General features: G+C 42.0%; 1 protein-coding gene across 1 annotated transcript in view; it reads right to left on the bottom strand.

Annotated features, from left to right (window-relative positions):
• Positions 1-2,399: 2,399 nt before the first annotated feature.
• Positions 2,400-24,842, bottom strand: part of LOC142700654 (uncharacterized) — a gene marked incomplete at its 5' end in the record, with an annotated part of 40,101 nt that continues 17,658 nt past the window's right edge. Inside the window, 3 exons of the mRNA XM_075848115.1 lie at positions 2,400-5,417; positions 7,930-8,044; positions 8,211-8,308. Of these exons, the coding sequence (XP_075704230.1) occupies positions 4,207-5,417; positions 7,930-8,044; positions 8,211-8,308 (1,424 nt within the window). The remainder of the gene's footprint in view (positions 5,418-7,929; positions 8,045-8,210; positions 8,309-24,842) is intronic.

Below are 24,842 nucleotides of genomic sequence, written 5' to 3'. Positions count from 1 at the left end.
CTATTTAGGGGTCCCACATGTTCAGACCTTGGCTTTTTTGCATTTATATATTTGAAGAATTTTTTGGGATTTGTTTTATTATCCTTGGCCACCTGCCTTTCATTTTGTATTTTTGCTGATTTTATTACCTTTTTACAGATTTTATTAAGCTCTTTATAATTTACAAAGGCTACAGCTGTACCCTCAGATTTGTATTTTTCAAATGCCCTTTTTTGTCATGTATTGCCCTTTTTACAGAAGGTGTAAGCCATGTGGGGTTTAATTTTAGTAGTTTATACTTGTTACCTATAGGAATAAATTTTGCACTATAATTACCCAAAGTGGATTTAAAAAGCTCCCATTAATCATTTCTACCATTATTTGACATTAGTTCTTCTCAGTCTAAATCCTGAATTGCAGCCCTCATCCTGGGGAAATTGGCCTTCTTAAAATTAAGTGTTTTTGCCCTCCCAGCCGGTGTTTGTTTTTTACAGTATATGTAAAATATAACTATATTATGATCACTGTTACCGAGGTTTTCACAAACATTGACGTTCCCAACAAGCTCTGCATTATTAGAAATGACCAGATCCAACAGAGCTTCACCTCTAGTCGGGTCTTCCACAAACTGGCCCATACCATTTTCCTGCAACAGGTCGAGGAAATGTCTCCCCGTTGCAGTTGAAACCGAACCATGACACCAATTAATATCCCGGTAATTAAAATCTCCCATTATCACTACTGTACCAGCCTGTGCAGCCCGCTCCATCTGTTTATATAGCTGATCTTCCATCTCCTCAGTTATATTGGGGGGCTATAGATTACACCAAAAGTAATTTTTTCAGTGTTTACCTCCCTTTGTAATTCCACCCACAAGGTTTCAACCTCCTCACAGTCTTCACCCCCTAATGTCTCTTTCCCACTCACCTTCATATCACTTCTCACATACAGACATACACCACCACCTTTCCTATTCGCCCTGTCTTTCCAAAACAGTGTAAAACCCTGTAGATTTACAGCCCAATCATGTGAAGAGTTCAGCCATATTTCAGCAACACCAACTATATCTATATTTTCTTCCAGTATCAAGGCCTTCAGCTCCCCCATTTTGCTTGATAGACTTCTGGCATTTGGGATACACTTTAACTTGCCCTTAAATGTTTCACTTTCAGTATCAGAAATGTGATTATTTGACATTTGGGCATTTTTATTTTCACTGCTGTTTTGTAACGAAAGGATCTCCTTATCTTGTTGCCTAGTCCTCTCCCCACAGTCTGTTTCTCCCCCCACCAATATAGTCTGACCCCTCTCTAACCTGACTATCCCTTTATTTTCTACATTGGCCTCCCTCTTCAGCCCTAGTTTAAATACTCCGCCACAACAGCTAGAATTCTCTCCCCCAGCACAGAGGACCCCCTTCCATTTAGGTTCAAATCATCTGCAGAATACAGTTTGTACCCCAATGAAAAATCAGCCCAGTGCTCTAGGAACCCAAAGCCTTCTCCTCTACACCAAGACTTAAGCCATGCATTTAACTCCCTGAGCTCCCACTGTCTTTCCTGTGATGCGCATGGCACAGGCAGTATTCCTGAGAATACTACCTTCGAGGTACTTCCCTTCAGCTTGTAGCCTAGTTCTTTAAAATTATTCTTAAGATTCCTCCACCTACCATTTATTCTGTCGTTGGTACCCACATGGACCACGACAGCTGGATCATCACCTGCCCCTGCCAGAAATTTGTCCACCCGTTCCACCACATGCCGAACCCTGGCACCAGGGAGACAGCAAACCATTCGGTTGAGGTGGTCTTGGCGACAAATTATTCTATCCGTCTTCCTGATTATAGAATCCCCTACAACTATCAATTGTCTTGCCTTACCTGCATTACCATCCCGCTGACTACTAGCTGGGCTGTTCTCCCGGCTGTTAGGGAGATCAGTATCCACTAGGGTTTAATTATTTTTTTTTTATATAGTCACAATAGGGGAGTACTTGCTGATTGCTGGTATAACACACTGCAATACTTTTGTAATTGCAGTTCATTATGCTGGTCAGCTTTACACTAACTGGCTTTCATAGAAACGAACAGTCATGGAGGCCATTGTTAGGCCTCCTGTTGCCAAAGCAACAATGGGCAATCCGCAATTGCATCGCAGAGGGGGGGGGGGCGAAAGTGTTCTAATCACTTAATTGCCAAGGTCGCTATTGATCCCGGCATCTAATGGGTTAAATAGCCAGAATCGGCGGTAGCTCCGATCATCGCCGTTACAGCAGAGTTGCAGAGTTTAGCTGTAGTGCACAGTAGTGGCCAAAAGTTTTGAACCGGATACAAATTTTGGTTTTCACAAAGTTTGCTGCTTCAGTGTTTTTAGGTCTTTTAGTCGGATGTTTCTATGGTAACTGAAGTACAATTATAAGCATTTCATAAGTTTTTTTAACTTTTATTAACAAATATATAGAGTTTATGCAAAAACTCAATATTTACAGCGTTGACCCTCCTTTTTCAAGACTTGTGAAATTTGCCCTGGCATGCTGGATGTCAGCTTCTGGGCCAAATCCTGACTGATGACCCATTCTCGCCTAATCTGTGTTTTTGTTTGTCCGCCCGCTTTTTGAGGATTCAACACAGGTTCCTGAAGAGATTGAGATCTGGGGAGTTTCCTGGCCATGGACCCAAAATATAAATGTGTTGTTCACCGAGCCCCTTACAGATGTAGCCGTATTTACCTTGACTTTTAACGCATTAAATAAACAGTGACTAGATCCCTTAACTTGACTTTCTCAATTATTTTTCAATGGCTCTTTTTGTGTGACATCACGCTGCAGCAAGTTACCAGAGTCAATTTAAAGTTGGCTACATCCGTAGTTATCACTTTTGCCTTGTAACATGGTGCTCCATCATGCTGGAAAACACATTGTACATCACCAAATTGCTCCTGGATGGTTGGGAGAAGTTGCTCTTGGAGGACATTTAGATGCCATTCTTTATTTATGGAAGAGTTCTTAGGCAAAATTGTAAGTGAGCCCACTCCCCTGGATGAAAAGCAATGCCACACGAGTGGTCTCAGGCTGCTTTATGTTGGCATCACATAGGACATATGGTAGCGCTCACCTTTTCTTCTCTGGACAATCATTCTTCCAGATGTCGCAGTCTGAAGGGGGCTTCATCAGATAAAATAACTTTACCCCAGTCCTCTGCCATCCAGTCCCTCTACTTCCTGCAGAATGTCAGTCTGTCCTTGATGTTTTTCTTGGAGAGAAGTGGCTTCTTTGCTGGCCTTCTTGACACCAGGCCAGCTTCCAAAAGCCTTCGCCTTACTGTGTGTGCAGATGCACTGACTCCTGCCTGCTGCCATTCCTGAGCATGCTCTGCACTGGTGTTAAACCGATCCCGTACCTCTATCATGTGCGGTCCAGCTGATTCTGACCACGTCGTGTTTTATACAATGAACATCTTTTTTCATTGGTTCTGCACAATACAGCGGTGGGGACGCCGCTATACACTGTACCTACTCCACGCGGTATGTAACTTGTAATGTGTAATGGGGAGTGCTGATTTGTTTTTGATTGGAATATGGGGATAACACGTGACTCTGTAATTATGTACTTACAATTACATATGATGCTCTGGTTCCTTATATACACTCTGTAAACACTGTTTTTGTATTGCTTGAAAAAGCTCTCATTGAGAGAGTGAAACGTCGCGGTCTGAAGTTCTGCTGATTAAAACCCTTTTTATTTTACATGAGTGCTGCTTCCCTACTATCCTTTCCTACATTACATGGGGAGAAAGTTGCTCCGTTGAAGCCCTGCACCAACCGCAAGGTTTTTAATTGGTTACAGTGCTGCTCCTCACAAGTTGCTTTTTTATATCTATCTATATATAAAAATAATCGTATGACTGGTACTAAGGGGGCTGCTCAGGGCTGAAGCCGGTAAAGTTGCAGGCCAGGCCCTTACAAGAGGGTTCGGTGGAGCACGTGTGTCACAACCTTTGTGCAAGTCTTTTGCGCTGTGCTAGATACCCAGAGAGGAGACAGAAGCCACAGTAGTATGTAGCAGGTTGCATGGAGTGAAGGAGAGGCCTTTGATGACTTATTGCTCCTGGAACATGTGGGGTGGGGGGGGGGTAAGGGGGATCTCACTGCAATCACTGAAGGCAGCAGCCCGCTGGTTGCCGCTCCAATATCTGCAATATCTCCAATAACATTTTCCATATATAAAATATCAAAATGACTTCTCCCCTCTGTGAGTTTTCTCATGTCTCACAAGATGTGATTTTCGTACAAAGCATTTCCCACATTCTGAACATGAATACGGCTTCTCTCCTGTGTGACTTCTCTGATGTCTAACAAGACTTGTTTTATCATTAAAACATTTCGCACATTGTGAACATGAATACCGCTTCTCTCCTTTGTGACTACTCTCATGTGTAACAAGATGGGATTTATATGTAAAACATTTCCCACATTCTGAACATGAATACGGCTCCTCTCCTGTGTGACTTTTCTCATGTATGACAAGATTTGATTTTTGTGTAAAACAGTTCCCACATTCTGAACATGAATACGTCTCCTCTCCTGTGTGACTTCTCTCATGTATGACAAGATTTGATTTTTGTGTAAAACATTTCACACATTCTGAACATGAATACGGCTTCTCTCCTCTGTGACTTCTCTCATGTATAACAAGACTTGATTTATATGGAAAGCATTTCCCACATTCTGAACATGAATACGGCTTCTCTCCTGTGTGAATTCTCTCATGTATAACAAGATGTGATTTATATGGAAAGCATTTCTCACATTCTGAACATGAATACGGCTTCTCTCCTGTGTGACTTCTCTGATGTCTAACAAGACTTGTTTTATCATTAAAACATTTCGCACATTCTGAACATGAATACGGCTTCTCTCCTGTGTGACATCTCTCATGTATAACAACACTTGATTTATATGGAAAGCATTTCCCACATTCTGAACATGAATACGGCTTCTCTCCTGTGTGACTTCTCTCATGTATAACAAGATGTGATTTATATGGAAAGCATTTCCCACATTCTGAACATGAATACGGCTTCTCTCCTGTGTGACTTCTCTCATGTGTAACAAGATTTGATTTATATTTAAAACTTTTCCCACATTCTGAACATGAATATGGCTTCTCCCCTGTGTGAATTCTTCTGTGCTTAAAAAGACCTGAGATTTTTGTGACCTGTTTACCAGATTGAAATCCTTTACCCCCTTTCTGAGCTGTACTTGTGGTAACAATCTGGGATTGGTCAGTCGACGGTTCCTCATGATTAGGGGAAATATATAACAGATTTTTACTGTGAAGTCCTGGATGTACATTTTTGGTAATTAGGTTGTCTCCTGAAGACTGCTGCTTGATATTTTCATCTTCTACTTCATAATTGATCGAGTTCTCATTGGCATCTTCTGTTAGGATTAAAAATGGATTTTGTGATTTTTATATTTTTCAAAACACAAAGTAGACACATTTATGACCTATTCGGGTGCATGCATTTTTTTTTTTTTATAGTCGATCAGAAGTGGATTCGGCAGGAAGGAAAGGTTTGAGCCATTCCCTTCAAAACCACCACTGGCTTTGGCTCAAAAAACGGCACTAAATACTGCCACAAAAACGGAATGCCTAATTCCAGCCTTATAAATCTTTAAAAAAACAATTTAAATTAACTTTTCATTAAAAACTTGTGTTAATTTTCAAAAATTTTCAGTTCTATCCTTGCGAAGTCTGCATGAAGTCACTGCCACTAGGTGATTCCTTTTCTATAATTTGTTGTCCCCCCTTGGTTGTCCTGCAAATTCAGTCTCTGGTTACAGAGAAGAGTAGACAGACTGAAGAAAATGGAGATACCTCTTTTTGGTAAAGCTCCCTGTACTCATAGCCTGCCTGAACTCTCTCATGTAATCCTTGCAGTAGCTGCTTGCATGTCTCTCTGCATTGTTAAAAAAAAAAATCCCAAAGTCACATTTCTGACTCCCATGTGAATTTTGCCCTAGATGTCCAACGTTTCTCAATTATAACTAAAACGTTGCATGTAGATGGTTCTCAAGTCACGCTAAAAATTTGACTTTTTGCAGAGAATCGCAGGAAATCCTGGCATTATGTCGTGACTTCACAAAAATCACGGCAAAATTGTACAGTTTTGCTTTTATGTGCAAAAATTTTCAAAGCCCTAAAATGCGGGTACGTTGGGGGACTGAGAAGCATGACTATTTTGAATTTTTTGATAAAAACATAGGTGTGCTTTAAAATCTATCAATGATAAAGTCCAGGATTCTGGCCTACACCCAGTCACCACTTTTATTACATAAACATTAACTTGAAAAAACAAAAATATAAAAAAAAAAAAAAACATAACCTTGTGTGACAACCTGTCCTCTGCCAAAACATTTGACCCTTTAACACCAATTGGGAATCACTTTATTACAAGAACCTAATATTGTCATTGACAATCTCATCTCAGCCACAGATAATGCGTCATGACACAAAGCACACATCTCCGGCTGAATTCATGGACACGACAATGAGGTCTGTATATCCTAATTGCTGCACAGTCACCGGATCTCAATATTATAGAACATCTTTAGGATGTAGTGGAATATTCAGAGTGAGGTTATCAATCAGAATTTGTAATGAAGGTTTCCAATACATTGTAATATCATTTCATTAAGAACTCAGGCTGCTCTAAGGGGAAAGAGGGTCCTATCAAGTACTAATAGGGTGGACATAGTGAAGTGGCCTCTGAGTGCAGGTGATCATCATTGAAACATCTTTGTATGTACAATAATTATATGTGAAATACGAGCGTCCTAATAATCATGGATCTGGAAGTTTCGATTACCCCCAAATATAAAAAAAAAAAAAAATCCCCTTGTGACTTGTGTGCAGAGTTGTCATGGGGACCTTGTGTGTTTTCTTATAGTTCCTCAATTATTGTCCCAGCCTCATATTAAATATAGATCTATAATGAGGATCTTTCTTCTCTGATGTTATTATTAGGGGATTTGTAATGGTTGAACCAAATAAATTAAAAAAGTACCAAAATGTATGTTTTTTGTTATTGACTATAACATAATGATGTTGAACCCTTTCCCGCAAAATGTAAGTGATTGGCGATATGTAGTTCCTCCACAATGTACTGACATTTATAGTAAATTCATACGCGGCAGATTTGTTACAGAAACTTCTGCAGATGAGCCTCATGTGAATAGAAAAGTTTCTGTGCATGAATTTCTTCAAGCCTCATACAGATGAATGGAAAGAGTTAAAAAATTTCTACAACAAATTTGATGCGTGTCAATTCTTAAATTGTACAAAATGCCATGAATTTAATGCGTGTTTTACAAGCGTTTCATCTGGAGGTTTTTTTTATTTTTTTATTCCTACATTTGTAACATATTTTTTTCTGCCGTCTTTCATGTTCTATAGAGAAGCAAGCCGCATTTTGATAAAAATGCCACGGAAGCAAAACACGCACCAAAAGGACAGAAGAAAAAACACAAATAAAAAACAGCCATTGTGTGCAGTGCATTTTATATTTTACTATAAACTGTCATGTAACACCTGCCTGAGAAAAAAAAAAAGGCAAGAAAAACGCCACTAAAAACGGACAAAGTGTGTGGTTTCACATACAGTACAAGTCTAGAAATGTCAGAGAGCCACCCATCAGCATTAATCTCGGTGCTCAAGTGGTTAAACTGAGTTTTCTCAGATCTCGGTGGTTTGCGCAGCAGGTGCCCACAAAAATCTAACACTAAGCCTAGTGCATGACCGGAACCATAGAACACTTTGTAGAGAACTTCTATGTGCAGTCACAGCTCCCTCAGCTCCTGCACTATGTATAACACATTGTCTGAAGTGTTACTGTAATGTAGAACTAAGGAGGAACCTCACAATTCACTTTCTAAATTCATTACTACTTACCTGTGGTAACACCTCCTGGAATTTCCTCCTCCACTTCACTCTTACACGGGTGATTGCCCCTCAATCGCTCTTCTTCTGCTTCATCTTCCACTTTAATATTAGTCAGATCTTCCCCCTGATTTCACATATGTAACAATTCAGTACAATACAGCAGAGAGTTCAAAGAATCTAACAGATCAACATAAGAAACCATCAAAATCTATGACCACATCTATGACCGCAGGACCAAAAAGCTCCACACCCTCCTATATAGATCTGGTATAGGACTCAGCTTCATCTACCTGATGATTCTCTGGGACATTGCGATTTTCCTCTGGACAGTCCTGGGAATACAAAGGACTGGGACATCTCTCTGGTGGAATTCTCCTACTGGATCCATCTGTAGGAAACACACAGTGACTGAATACAGGACTACTGTATATCTGTCTATATATCAGACACTTCCCTCTACACTTCTATGTTTACTGATCAGAGCCGAGCTTACAATGTTGTGCTTCTCACCACCTGCGCCATGGTCCCAGTGTTTCGTAAGCTACAGACTTATTGTGGCCTACCAGAGTGAATGGTGGGGAACCAACGTCTTTCTGCTCCACCATAGTGTTCAATTGCATTTGTCCCCCTAAGGTTGTGAATACGGGTGAAATCGGCAGGATGCAGGGGTCCTTTTTTCATAAGAGCCCCGTGCCAACAAAAAGAGTACAAGGTCGTTGCCCTGGAAAAATACCAGCTGCTTATAAGGGAATTCAAAACATCATGAGATGGAACCCTCGGTCAGACAAAGTACATGTAGTAAGGAAAACAACTACTCTAATTTTCCTCTCTACAAGGGATGGAGAACCACTGAAGTGTTGGAGGAAGCTCTACGGTAATATAACCTCGTTTCCTTTCCCTGGTGCTGTTACGGCGAATGGGGAAAATAATAATATTTATGATTACATTTTCTGTGAGACCATGACAGCACTAGGGTTATCACGATAATAGAATTTGGACTTCGATTCCGATACTTTGTGTAGTATTGCGATTTTCGATACCAAAACGATACTTTGCCAACAGTAATAAAAAAAAAAAAGTTCTTCCATATTCTAATCTGATGCAGAGCAGCCCGCTTTAGCGAACAGTAGCGGCGTTACAAATAGGCTGTGACTCGGCAAGATATGCTATGCCTGACGACCAGCACATTATCCCTCCACGTATTACACATAGTACTGACACCCCATGTACTATTCACAGCACTGACCCCCATTCATCACATTTATTATTTATTTTTATTACATTATTACACAGTTCTGACACTTCCATACATACACATTTCTTTTTTACCATACATTCACACTCTAGCACTACACTAACACTCATTTATCGCACACCTTTGAGCACTTAGTTCGCCACTCCCCTCAAGACTAGTGGGAGTGGCTATTACTATTTAATGCACTCTCCTTCTGCAGCATTTTTTGACCTGTCTGCGTCCTGCTGGGAACGGGGTTTTCTCCCACCCACCTAGTGAGTGTGGCCTTTTTTGTGGTTTTGATGTTATCTATGTCCCATTTTTTCTGCTTGTGTTTTTAAATTAGGAACGAAAAGTTCTAGTTAGGGAATCGCAAGGCACTGGGGACCCTTGACGTTGGGTTGCGAGCTTTGCGAATTTTGGCCAAAATAACAACTTATACCCCATGTTTCATGGATATTTTTTACTATGTATACTTTTTTTCAGGACGCAGCCAGGTCTTATATGCTGGGAGGGCATGATGTGCTGGCGTTTGGTTTGGCATGCAGAGCAGCCCGCTTTAGCTAACAGTAGCGGCGTTACAAATAGGCTGTGACTCGGCAAGATATGCTATGCCTGACGACCAGCACATTATCCCTCCACGTATTACACATAGTACTGACACCCCATGTACTATTCACAGCACTGACCCCTATTCATCACATTTATTTATTATTTTTATTACGTTATTACACAGTTCTGACACTTCCATACATACACATTTATTTTTTATCATACATTCACACCCTAGCACTACACTTCCCTTGTAAGTTATGTAAAGCATGTAGAATCCTGACTACAACCAAGCAATTCACTGATGGATTTGGGGCGTTGTATAAGATCAAAGAACATATGAACTGTAACTCCGAAGGAGTCGTGTATTGTCTGGAGTGCCCCTGCGGTTTGAGATACGTGGGTAAAACGACCAGAGCACTCAAAATCCGTATTGGAGAACATGTCAGGTCAATTATAAACTATGACAAAGGTGAGAAGGATTGTAAACTCCAGAAGAAAATATTCACACCTACTCCAATCGCCAAACACTTTAAAGAGACACATAATCTAGAGTGGCAGACTCTGAAAGGTTGGGGCATCTGTAAACTCAACATGGGCATCAGAGGGGGCAACCTTGATGAGGCCCTTCTGAGGAGAGAAAGTGAGTGGATATTCCGTATGAACTCCGTTAAACCGTTCGGCATGAACGAAAGTTTCAATTTTGGTTGTTTTCTTTGAACCTGGAACTAACTAAGGTCTCACATTACCAGTTTATCGTGCCTGATATTCAAAATTTCTATCTCTGACACACTTACTGAGCAATCATTGCCAATGCAGTACTGTGTATCTACGAGGTTAACCTCTCTTGTTACATCTACATTTATATCTCTGCCTCTGCAGGACAATGCTATATGTGCATTTATTATGTAGCAGAATGTCCTGATATGACTGCAATCTGAAAAACGTTTTTTGTTATAAAGAAAGAAAGGAATTTTTTAGCTGCAATCTGATGCATCTTGAGCCTAGCCAGTGTTATTTTAACATGGATACATTGTTGGAACTAACCAGAGGTATCACGTTGCACCATTACTTTGTTTCCATTCTCAAATTGTTTTGATTGGTTACTATTCCTGTCAATCAGGAACTCTTAGCATATCTGGCCTTTGATTCCGGCGGCTGCCACCCCTGGAAGAAGCCGGAAGTACCGGCGAAACGCGCGTCGGGTGTCTTTTAAATATCACCAATGTTAGATGCTAACACTTTGCTCCGTACTGCTAATAGCAGTTTAATGTTCTAATCAGCAGAATATCTGCTACAGTTAGGGAACAAGCACGGCAATACTGCACGCCGGGCTGCCTGAGCAGCTCTTTGTGCATGAGTGCACGGAGCTGAGCTAAGTTTGAGACAGGATCGTACTCAAACAGCTGACAGCAGCTCGGCTCCCTGCAGCCCTCCCCACATATACGCGACTCACCAGGCAGCCTTATCTTGCACATACAAACAAACAGTGGTACAATATCCTTACTGCCTGTTAGGCAGAGTACTCACTGTTGTGTGGAGCTGGAGAACGCAGTCCAGGCGCACTGCCTGTGTGATCGATTGCCCGGGAGCGTGGCTGGCCTGTCAGGTCTCCTTGCAGGGCTGGAGACCTGAATGTAGCAGTTACAGCTCTAATACATCGAGCTGTGACAAATAAGACAACACACACAGTGTTTGTCTTTGACGGGGGCTTCTTTGCTGCTGTGTGCAGTCATAAATACTCAGCTGACCGCAGCCTTTTTGCTAGCCCACATAAATTGTTGTAAACCCTGACAGCTAGGTTGTTAGTATACATCAGCTGGGGGGAAGTGATTATACTGCCTGATAGGAATTTTACAGACACTTTAGATCACTACCAAGGCAATTCAGCGGACCAGCCGCCCGTTACAGACTGTGGCCCAGTCTATTCCCTCCTCCTGTTCAGTTCCTAGAATGCAGCAGTTGCAACTCTGCTGTGCTGTGTCTATTCATATAAGACACATGTACATGTAACCCATTACAGTCACATTAATACAGGGGTTTCTCCACCGCTGGGCTTCACTTTCAGCCCATTGAAGGAACCTCTGGGTTCATGTGCAATCAGACTGTCTCATCATTGACACTGAGGGGGACAGTTATTTGCAATTATTTAACAACCCAATTTCTGGTTTAGGGACTATTATAGTTTCCTCTCTATTACTAAATGAGAGGGAGGTTAGACACATATATGTCCTTTACAATCCGGAGCAATCTAAATCAGACATAATTTGTCATAGTGCGCCAATTTAGGGGACTTTGGCGCAACATCATTTTTCATCTAACATTGTTTTAATATAAATTTAATAATAAAGTATTTTTTATTTTTTTGCAATTACAAAACACACTACTTTTCCCACTCCCGGTTCCTTTTTCATATATCGACAATTGGTGGTGTACACCTAGTGTGAATTACTCTAGCATATTATATATAAAATTGTAAGAGGGTAATACCTATTTAAACATATCACTAGCACTACACTAACACTGACACTCATTTATCGCACACCTTTGAGCACTTAGTTCGCCACTCCCCTCAAGACTAGTGGGAGTGGCTATCACTATTTAATGCACTCTCCTTCTGCAGCATTTTTTGACCTGTCTGCGTCCTGCTGGGAACGGGTTTTCACCCACCCAGTGAGTGTGGCCTTTTTTGTGGTTTTGATGTTATCCATGTCCCATTTTTTCTGCTTATATTCTGATGTGAGGAGCGATGTGTGATGAATTTTGAACGTGCCTCACATTAATAGTAATTAACCCCATCATGTTTCTCAGTCATAATGGGTTAATGTGTAAATTACATGATGGAGTTAATTACTATTAAGGTGAGGCACACGGAGGTCAAATTCATCATACCTCGTGCCTCACATTAATATGTGAAAGAACGAAGTTTTTATTTTATTGTTTTACAGCGTACACATCATAAATGATGCAAAAAACTTTGTTGTGCAGGTTATTACGGCCGCGACAATACAGAATGTGTGTATTTTATGTATTGAGACTTATTTTAATGTTTACTGTAAAAAAGTTCTATGTGTATTTTTTTTTTTTTTAAAGAGGCTCTGTCACCAGTTTATAACGGCCCTATCTTCTACCTAATCGAACAGGCGTTTTAATGTAGACAAGTAATGGGTTGTTTTTTCTAAAAAAAAGTTTATTTTTGACAAAGTTATGAGCATTTTAAGTGTTATGCAAATTTGTTCTTAATGCCCAACTGGGCGTTTTTTTACTCTTGACCAAGTGGGCGCAGTAAAGAGAAGTGTATGACGCGGACCAATCAGCGTCATACACTTCTCTTCGTTCATGTCCAGCTTAATCCACCAGGCTGGAGGTGATGTCCGGTCATTCTCTCGTCGTTTGTGTAAAGGAACTACGGAAGTGACTGGTGACAGAGCCTCTTTAACATTACTTTATGTTTTTACTTTTTTATTTTTAAACTTTAATGTACTGGCATATATCTAAATGCCAGTACATTAACCTGTGTACGGATAGTATACAGTCAGTTGTTAGGACATACCTCAGTATGACCTAACAACAGGAAATATGGTAAGACAGCCCTGGGGTCCTTCAATGGACCCTGGGCTGTCTGCCCATATATGGTGTCTACCTCAATCGCGTCACAGGAATTCCCTGTGATGCGATCCAAGGGGCATCCCTTGTCCTTCTCATTTTCCCCTTGAATGCTGAGGTCAACTTTGATCGCAGCATTCAGGGGAATAAGGGCGGATATCAGGTTTCTCTATTTTCCGCCATTAGAGCAGGGCTGCGGCTGTGTAATACAGCCATTGCCCCGCTCCTGACAATAAGTGCGCATGTGGTCAGCATGAGGTGATGCGGCCGGCGTATCACTCATGAGCGGCGGTTCAGGCACTAAAGACAGAACATGGGGGTGTTTTGCAGTGCTTCCGCCATGTTCATCTTCAGTGCCGCCGCTCATTAATGCAGTGCTGGTCGAATCACATCACGCTGACGGCGCACACTTGTGTCAAAAATATTTTAATGTCTTTATATGTGTGAACCTAAAAGTGCTTAATATCTACTACTATGGATAGTTGTAACTGGAGCTCATAGAACTGCTGAAACAACAGCCTACAGGGGGATGGCTATTCTATTATCAGTCTTCTGGTTTATGACTTTGCATTCAGCTGTTACAAAGGTGGACGTGACACAAATTGATGACATTGTATTTCTTATGGCTAAAGATACATACTAGAGATGAGCTTGGGATTCTGTATGCTACCATATGTAGAATGTATATGTGCAAGTTGAGGTTACCACCTACTCTCATTTTCCTATAAAGATGGATCCGCCCCCTATGGCAGAGACTGTTTTTGAACACGACGCTTCGTGTCATGGTCTCTCTCCGGCCGGCCTCTCTCAGATCCACCACTGAGAGAGCATTCATTAATTTGGAACTCATAGACAAATGCAGATAATGTCCAAAGTTAACGGACAAATTAATTTAGGCAGCAACATTACTTGGGGGCTATTTGTCCGGGATCCCATCACAAATCCAAGGAGACAATCGGAGGTGGACGACGGCTGAGGAAACAACGGGGAATTGCACACAATACCGGTGAGTAAGAAATGTTATTCTTACTGTGCACGTCCCTCTTGTTTTAGCTGCCATCCAGGTATTGCCTCTTTTGACTAATTGGGAACCATGAACACCATTTGTCTATGAGTTGTTGTATGTGTTATAGGAATAGGTGTGTGAGTAGACACGAATCTGTGAGTGTATCTGTGAGAGGCTGAGATAAGGGAGCGTTTGTTTTCTGAACCCAAGACATACAGAAACAACCAAATACAGAGATAACACTAAACGAATTGTCCGAAGTGTTCCCTCTGGCCCCTGGGTTTAGTCTGTATTAGGATCAGGTTGCAAATTGATCCTTGTAGAAGTGACGGGTACCCATCCCCACCCAAGTGATTGTTTGGACTTTCGCGCATCCAGACTGTGACCTATAGGAGGCGCACCTGGCCGGAAGTAAGAGTACGTATGTGGGCTAATCCTCGGATGATCAATATGAATGAGTTGCTGATTGTTAAGTAAAACCTCTGCAACTAGAAAGTTTATATAATATCCTGGTGCCCCTAAGACAGTTAAAAATCACACCCATCCCTTTAAATACAACATAAAGTAGGCTAAAGTATATTATACTAAGAGACTTGTGCTTGTTGACAATAGTTATTTGGCTGCTGTTCAGGATTAAACAGATCAGATATACGTGGTTGCCCTGCTGATCAGCAGAAGTGCATAGGGAACCCCCATGACAGACTAAAAGATATAGCAGAGTGCATAGGGTAACCCCCATGACAGACTAAATATAGGACAAAGGGTTAAGTAGGCTAGGATTAAAATAGACTGAAGAGTTAATGCGGATGTGGCCAGGGTTGTCTTGACCCTGATAACTTGCTGCAGCGTAACATCACGCAGCAAAAGCCATTGAAAAAGCCAAGATAAGGGTGGCTACATTAGTAAGTCTGAGATTTAGCAGAGGGGCATGGGGAAATCTGGATCAAAGTATGCCCAAGGTAAAGGGCTGGCCAGCCGGGAATTAGAGCATAACACCCAAGGTACAGGGTGGGGAAAAACAGCAGCAGATATAGTTAGAAAACTATGCGGAAAAAGGTTTAGTTTAGAACCTAGAGAAAATAACGTAGAAAGCGAGAATGTCCAAGCAGGGGAGTCCTCAGTTATACAAGATGGGATGGTTTCTTGAGAGATGATGGGCCCTGGATTAATAGACAGAGTTACAGAGAACACATAGAAGTGATTGAATGTACCAGAAATGAATAAAAAAAGAACACAAGGAAACACAGTTGTCATTTAGAAGTAAGAATTAACCACCGTCTAATTCTATAGATAGTGACATTCCAGTAGAAAAGAATGTGCCAACGTATAACTTCTATGTACAGCTTTATAATCCAAAGGTTTACAGAAACAGGAGGTTTCCAAAGGTGATATGTCCGCAGTTATTAGCAATACATTGAGAGAAAAGCGTCATCTGAATTCATAAAGGAATCAATTAACTCTTCACTTCCTAAAAAGGAAACATTGGGTGAAATGTTCAGGGATTCTTGATAGAGAGATAGTTAGGATTAGGAATTGGCTAACAGCAGGTATTGTGAGTGACTGGTAACAGCAGGTATTGTGAGTGACTGCTAACACCCGGTATTGTGTGACTGGCAAAAGCAGGTATTGTCAGTGACTGGTAACAGCAGGTATTGTCAGTGACTGGTAACAGTAGGTATTGTCAGTGACTGGTAACAGCAGGTATTTTCAGTGACTGGTAACAGCAGGTATTTTCAGTGACTGGTAACAGCAGGTATTTTCAGTGACTGGTAACAGCAGGTATTTTCAGTGACTGGTAACAGCAGGTATTTTCAGTGACTGGTAACAGCAGGTATTTTCAGTGACTGGTAACAGCAGGTATTTTCAGTGACTGGTAACAGCAGGTATTGTGAGTGACTGGTAACAGCAGGTATTGTGAGTGACTGGTAACACCCGGTATTGTGAGTGACTGGTAACAGCAGGTATTGTGAGTGACTGGTAACACCCGGTATTGTGAGTGACTGGTAACAGCAGGTATTGTGAGTGACTGGTAACAGCAGGTATTGTGAGTGACTGCTAACAGCAGGTATTGTGAGTGACTGCTAACACCCGGTATTGTGACTGACTGGTAACACCCGGTATTGTGACTGACTGGTAACACCCGGTATTGTGAGTGACTGGTAACACCCGGTATTGTGAGTGACTGGTAACACCCGGTATTGTGAGTGACTGGTAACACCCGGTATTGTGAGTGACTGGTAACACCCGGTATTGTGAGTGACTGGTAACACCCGGTATTGTGAGTGACTGGTAACACCCGGTATTGTGAGTGACTGGTAACACCCGGTATTATGAGTGACTGGTAACAGCAGGTATTGTGAGTGACTGGTAACACCCGGTATTGTGAGTGACTGGTAACAGCAGGTATTGTGAGTGACTGGTGTGTGTGCTGAACTATTATAAAGGGAAATGGTTTATTTGAAATCGCATAAGTGATTAAACAAGAAAGATTTTTATATGTCATTGTTACATTTTAGTTTATGATTATTTGATATTAACAAGGTTCTATTGGCATATGATGACACATATAGTGCACAATATGTTTCATCATTTGTGTTAATAGATTAAGTTATATAATATTGACATATAATAATTAACCCCTTAATGACCAGGCCATTTTGCGCGTTAATGACCAAGGATTATTTTTTTGTTTTTTCACGGTCGCATTCCAGGAGTCGTAACTTTTTTTTTATTCCGTCGACATAGCCATATAAAGGTTGTTTTTTGCGGGACGAGTTGTATTTTGCAATTGCACCATTTTTGGATGCATATAACATATTGATTAACTTTTATTAACATTATTTTAGGGGAGACTTGAAAATAAGCAGCTATTCCAGCATTGATTTTCACGTTATAAATTTACGCCGTTTACTATGCAGCGTAAATAACATGTTAACTTTATTCTATGGGTCGGCACGATTACGGGGATATCAAATATGTATAGGTTTTATATGTTTTCCTACGTTTGCACAATAAAAACCCTTTTAGAAAAAAATTACTTGTTTTTGCATCGCCGCATTCCAAGAGACGTACGTTTTTAATTTTTCCGTCAACGTGGCCGTATGTAGGCTTGATTTTTGCGGGCCAAATGTGTAGTTTTCATTAGTACTATTTTGGGGTACATAGGACTTATAGATTCGAAACCCAAAAAACTATGGAGGAATCACTGTTTTTTTCAAATTTCAGCCCACAAAGAATTTTTACCAGTTTCCCAGTACATTATATGGTACTTTAAATGGTGCCAATAGAAACTACAACTCACAACTAACAACTAACAAAAAATAATCACTACCCTATTGACGGAAAAAAAAAAGTTATGGCTCTACGAATGCGGGTAGTGAAAAATGTAAATGAAAAAGCAAAAAAATTTAATTTTTTTTTTAACCCCTTTAACGTAATGTGCACAGGGTCTAAAAAGGCAATAAATGGTAAATGTGCACTATGGAGCAAATGAACAATGTGCCCATCTGCCATTTATTAACCGTCGTTAAGTGGCACCTTGGTGCCCATTTTCCACTTATTTCTCCTTTAGTGTCCTTATGTTCAGTTCCCCCTTGATGCATATTTGCCATTTACTGCCCCTTTAACATCCTCTGTCACAGAAGAACAATAAATGGTAAATGGGCATCGAAGGGGCACTGAATCCTCTGCCCATTTGCCATTTTTAGACCCCCATCAGTGCCCCTATACAACCAAAGCCCACAGTCTGACTGACCTGCTGGGCTTCTTACAGTGCACTGTGCCCGCTAACGCTGCTGAAGCGCAGCCCTGCGGAAATAGCCAGGCCAGGAACGCATGGTAAGATAGTCTCCTCCCTGTCTAGCGTCCTGAGTGATGTCATCACGCCTGATCATCACTCAGGACGTAAGACAATGAGGGGGAGCGGCGCAGGGAAGCCAGTAGTGGGGTCAGTGAGTGACACCTGACCCGCTGGCGCCCCGAGCAGCAGCCATAGAGCGGGAGAAATTAACCAGCTGGCGCCACCACTTACAGCATGGCGCCCGGTGCGACAGCACGTGTCGCACGTAGTTAAAGCCGGCCATGCTGATGGACAGATTGAAGATGCTGATGATATGCTAAATTTTGTGTGTGCTGCACTCTATGGGGATTGTACTGAGAGGAAGACCTCACACCTCAGGAAATATTGAGGGCAGTCCTGTCCTCCTCCTGGGCACAGGGTAAACAGACGTTGGACGCATTTCTGTGTCCCCTGTGACTGTTAAAATTGTTTGCAAACAGCCCCAAACCCCAGTTTAAGCAGCGCCCTCCGAGCCTCCCACAGTTGCAAAGTACTGAGATCCAGAGAATACAGTATTTGAAAGCAGGGTTACTGAAGAAATGTGTATGTCCTTATAAACGCCCCTCTCCCAAAGAATGCCAAACAACTTTGTACCTTCCAGGGTCTCATAGGGTACTGTAAAGAAAGGGTGTCCTCCGCTTCTGCCCTTATGTAACCCCTATACGATGCAATAGGGCAGTAACCCTTCCCTTTAACGGTCTGAGGCATGCTGTGGTTTCTGTCATACCCACCGTCTTATATCGGTGTAGTAGCAGCAGCTGCTCTACTCAAAGACAAGGCAACAGACAGTGCTAAGATTACCTTCTAGTTCTCATGGTGCCCCATGTGGTTAGTGAGATTCTTAATCAAACACACCCTAAGCACATGTCTACTAAGTATAAGACCAGTCTCATCACCGTATCTAACATAACCATACAGAGATGTACAGTGTTGAACCCTGCTACATTGCTTCCACAGGGTCGAACAGAGGAGGAAGAGAAGGATACATGATCGGGGAGACTTACGAGGGAATGGGATAAGTCGCAGGAAGCAGCAGACCGTGATTTGATTCCCCAATACCCAGGTCACCAACATAATTGTCCCGAATTAATGACAATGGAGATGAAAACAAAAAAAATGTAACAGAGGATCCAATATCTAATCCAGATTTTGAGTTTTTTTGTAGATAGTTCCAGGTACCACCATGAAGACATGGGTATACAAGACTGGGTATACTGTTACTACCGAAACAGAGGTAATAAAGTAAGAACCACTCCCACCCTCCATTTCAGAACACGAGGTGGAGTTGAAGGTACTCGCTGAGGTGTGTAGACTGTCTGAAGGTAAAACCGCAAATATATATACTGACTCTAGATATAATTTTGGTATTGCACATGATTATGGCCTAATCTGGAGGAGCAGGGATTTTGCTGGATCCACGGGTAAACCCATAATGTTGAGAGAGTGAAAGAACTGTTTGAGGCTGAGACACTGCCAGAGCAGGTAGGTATGCTCAAAGTGCAAGCTCTTACTAAAGTGCAAGCTACCCCTGAAGCGAGGGGAAATAGACTTGGAGACGAGGCTGCGAAAGAGGAGGACGTAGTATTCCTGACCAGCATAGTATCTGGTCCCATAGACATGACAATATTAAGTAGACTACAAAGTCAAGCCACAAAAAAAGAAAAAGGACAGTGGCAGACAAAAGGTGCCAGTGAAGGGGAGGATGGAATATGGAAGGTGGGTAACAGGATGTGCCTACCCAGAGTCCTCTTCCCCATGGTAACCCAACTAATGCAAAGACCAACGGATGTGTCAAGAGAAGGAATGTGTGCAATGGTGACAAAATGGTGGGTAGCCCCAGGTTTCAGCAGTGCTGCTGCCAGATTTGTCCAGAGGTGCATGATATGTGCTTGCCATAACATAGGCAAAACTGTGCGGGTTGCACAAAGGCATATGGTAAAGGCAGACTACCCATATCAGAGATTGCAGATTGACTCAGTTACCAAAGGTGGGACAGTATGAACATGTACCCGTCTGTTTAGATCTGTTCTCCGGATGGCCTTGGGCGTGGTCAGTAACGAGGGCCACAGCAAAAGTTACTGCTAAAAGATTGCTTTCAGAAGTGGTATGTAGATATGGGGTCCCTGAGACAATAGAAAGTGATAGAGCAACTCACTTTACTGGAGAAGTACTCCAAGAAATCTTGCAGGTCCTGGGCACAGAGCAGCTTTTCACACCCCGTATCCCCAGAGCAGTGGGAAGGTAGAAAGGTTGAATGGGACTTTGAAGTTAAAAATCCGGAAGGTCATGGCTGAAACCCATAAACCTTGGACTGAGTGCCTGCCCATTGCACTCTGACTTTACCAGTTATTTACGAGTTCTGTAAAAACAGCTCACGCAGATGTATAAATAGGTTTATGATTCCATTCCAGATCCTAAGTGAAAGGGGAGTATTGTTTACAGCCAGGGGACTGGGCGTGTTTAAAGAGACACCGTAAAGCACTAGAGCTGCGCTGTGACAGGCCGTACCAAGTCCAACTCACAACTTCCACATCCGTTAAATTGGAAGGAAAGACAACTTGGATACACGACAGTCACTGCTGAAAGGTCCTCAATCACGATGCTGAACTGTGGGTCTCGTGAAGCTCCAGCTGACCATCATCTTCTCTGTCATCACTACTTTACCTATTGTCTAAATGATGAGCTAGAAGTAGAGTTTAACCCCTTAATGACCAGCCTATTTTAAACCTTAATGACCAAGCCATTTTTTAAGTTTTTCCATCGTCGCATTCCAAGAGCTATAACCTTTTTATTTTTGCGTCGACATAGCTGTATAAGGTCTTGTTTTTTGCGGGACAAGTTGTATTTTTTAATAGCACCATTTTGAGGTACATATTATTTATTGATTAACTTTTATTAACTTTTTTAGGGGGGGGGGAATAAAAAAAAACCTGAAATTTCGAAACTCTTTTTCGCGTCTTAAATCTACGCTGTTTACCGTGTGATATAAATAAACACAATAACTTTATTCAGCGGGTTGTTACGATTGTAACGACACCAAATTTGTATCGTTTTTGTGTGTTTTACTACTTTTAGGGGGGATTCACACGAGCGTGATTTTCGTGCGTGCAGGCCGCGTATTTTTCGCGCGCCACGCACAGCCCTATAGAAGTCAATGGGGCAGTTCAAACAGTGCGTGATTTGTGCGCAGCGTTTGTTCGCTGCGTACAAAACGCGACAGGTTCAATATCTCCGCGTATTTCGCGCATCACGCACCCATTGAAGTCAATGGGTGCGTGAAAACCACGCAGGTCGCACGGAAGCACTTCCGTGCGAACCGACTGAAACAGCGCACCAGCTGTCAAAAGGATGAATGTAAACAGAAAAGCACCACGTGCTTTTCTGTTTCCAAACATCCAAATGGAGTGTCTTTGAGATGAGCGAACCCGGACAATCGAACCGAACTTCACCGGGTTCGGCCGAACTCGTTTTGGCCGAACCCGGCAAAAAAATTTCCGGTACGCGATGTCAGGAGATAGTCACTGTCCAGGGTGCTGAAAGAGTTAAACTGTTTCAGCAGCATGGACAGTGACTACCGATCCCAATAAACATGAACCTGTAAAAAAAAAAAACGAAGTTCTGACTTTCCGATAACTCCCGGCTTCTTCCTCCAGTCTGACCTCCCGGGATGACAATTCAGTCCAAGTGACAGCTCCAGCCAATCACAGGCCAAGCACAGGCTGCAGCGGTCACATGAACTGCCGCGTCATCCAGGGAGGTGGGGCCCGATGTCAAGAGAGGCGCGTCACCAAGGCAACGGCCGGGAGGGAAGTTCTCGGTAAGTACGAACTTTTTCTTTTTTTTTAACAGGTTTCTCGATATTGTGTTCTGCATTCACTGTCGAGGGTGCTGAAAGAGTTACTGCCGATCAGTTCGCTCTTTCAGCACCTTGGACAGTGACGGGCGTCGACTAGCCTCATCTCTATGATGGCGGCTGCGCGAAAATCACGCAGCCGCGCATCATACACGGATGACACACGCAGCTGTCAAAAGTTTTTTGCGTGCGCAAAACGCCGCGTTCGTCTGAATCTGCCCTTACACAGTATAAACGCTTTTTTTTCAAAATTATTTGTTTTTGTGTCTCCATATTTGAAGAGCCATAACTTTCTTATTGTTCCGCCGAGGCAGTTGTATGAGGGCTTTTTTTTGCGGGAAGACTTGTAGTTTTTATTGGTACCATTTTGGAGTAGATGCAACATTTTGATCACTTTTTATCATATTTTTTTTAAGTTAGGATTCACAGAAAACAGCAATTTTTCCATAGTTTATTACATTTTTTACGGCGTTCACCGTGCGGTTTAAATAATGTTAGAGATTTATAGTCGGGGTCGTTACGGATGCGGCGATACCAAATATGTGTAACTTTTTTACTTTATTGTTTTTTTAATAGTAAAGCATTTTGTAAGGGGAAAAGGTGGGTTTTTCATTTTTTTTCACTTTTTTTTTTTTAAATTAACTTTATTACATTTTTTTACTAGTGCCACTAGGGGACTTTAATATGCGATTCTCCGATCGCTATTATAATACACTGCAATACTTTTGTATTGCAGTGTATTACTGCCTGTCCGTTTAAAACGGACAGGCATCTGCTAGGTCATGCCTCTGGCATGATCTAGCAGGCATTCACTCCAGGCAGACCTGGGGGCCTTTATTAGGCCCCCGGCTGCCATTGGAGACACAGACACTCGGCGATCCTATCGCCAGGTGTCGGTGGGAGAGAGAGGGAGCTCCCTCCCTCTCTCCAAAACCACTCAGATGCGGTGCACGCTATTGTTCACCGCATCTGAGGGGTTAAACGGGTGAGCTCGATACTAATATCGATCTCACACGGCAGAGCAGGGACGCCCCCAGCCCTCAGCTGCCTCTGACAGCTGAGAGCAGGGAGATTTGACGGCTCCCTGCTCTGTTTACTTTATCCTGATGCCGTGCCGTAAAAAGGCATATGCATCAGAATAAAGCCCGTTAGTGTCCGCCGTTAAAAGGCGTATTGGCGGTCACTCACGGGTTAAAGAGGCTATGTCACCACATTATAAGTGCCCTATCTCCTATATAAGGAGATCGGCGCTGTAATGTAGGTGACAGTAATGCTTTTTATTTAGAAAAACAATCTATTTTAAACCACTTTATGAGCGATTTTTAGCTTTATGCTAATGAGTTTCTTAATGCCCAAGTGGGCGTGTTTTACTTTAGACCAAGTGGGCGTTGTACAGAGGAGTGTATGACGCTGACCAATCATCGTCATACACTTCTCTCCATTCATTTACACTGCACTAGCGATATAGTTATATCGTTATGTGCAGCTACATACACAAACATTACTGCAGTGTCCTGATAATGAATATACATCACTACCAGCCTGGACGTGATGTTTATTCAGAATCCTGACATGTCTGTAGCGTCTCTGTGAGATTCAAGATTCCAGCAATGCAAGCGTAATCTCGCGAGATTACGATGTAACCTGTCATTTCAAACGAGATTACGCTTGCCTTGCTGGAATCTCACAGAAAAGATTCAGAAGTGTCAGGATTCTGAATAAACATCACGTCCTGGCTAGTAGTGATGTATATTCATTATCAGGACACTACAGAAATGTTAGTGTTTGTGTATGTAGCTGCACATAGCGATATAGCTATATCGCTAGTGCAGTGTAAATGAATGGAGAGAAGTGTATGACGCTGATTGGTCAGCATCATACACTCCTTTGTACAACGCACACTTGGTCTAAAGTAAAACACGCCCACTTGGGCATTAAGAAACTCATTAGCATAAAGCTAAAAATCGCTCATAAAGTGGTTTAAAATAGATTGTTTTTCTAAATAAAAAGCATTACTGTCACCTACATTACAGTCCCCATCTCCTTATGTAGGAGATAGGGCACTTATAATGTGGTGACAGAGCCTCTTTAAGAACAAGTTTATCAAACATCAAGTCACAGTATTGGCTAAATTGCTGGATTGTTGTATATGTATCCAGTACCCTCTTTCTTCAAAAACGATGCCATATCTGAGGATAGATGAAGTTATTGCCTTGGCCTTGCAGTCCCATCTCTTTTCCCTAGCGCTTAAAGAGGCTCTGTCACCACATTATAAGTGCCCTATCTTCTACATAATATGATTGGCGCTGTAAAGTAGATTACAGCATTGTTTTTTATTTAGTAAAACGATCATTTTTGACGGAGTTACGACCTATTTTAGCTTTATGCTAATGACTTGCTTAATGCCCAACTGGGCGTGTTTTACTTTTTGACCAAGTGGGCGTTGTGGAGAGAAGTGTATGACTCTGACCAATCAGCGTCATACACTTCTCTCCATTCATTTACACAGCACATAGTGATCGTACTAGATCACTATGTGCAGCCACATACACACACATTAACGTTACTCAAGTGTCCTGACAGTGAATAGACATCACTACCAACCAGGATGTGATGTCTATTCAGAATCCTGACACTTCGCTAACATTTGTGTGTGTTTTACAGCACAGAAAGCGTAGTCTCGCGAGATTACACTGTAAACTGTCATTTACAGCGAGATTACGCTTGCTGTGCTGTAAAACGCACACAAACGTTAGCGAAGTGTCAAGATTCTGAATAGACATCTCAAGGTGAATGGCACAACGGGATGCCCTGATTCAGGGGAGCTGATCAG

Source organism: Rhinoderma darwinii, chromosome 1 (assembly GCF_050947455.1).
Source record: "Rhinoderma darwinii isolate aRhiDar2 chromosome 1, aRhiDar2.hap1, whole genome shotgun sequence".
Lineage (NCBI taxonomy): Eukaryota > Metazoa > Chordata > Amphibia > Anura > Rhinodermatidae > Rhinoderma > Rhinoderma darwinii.
Note: the sequence above shows the minus strand (reverse complement) of the source record. Positions and strands in the feature narration are given on the sequence as shown.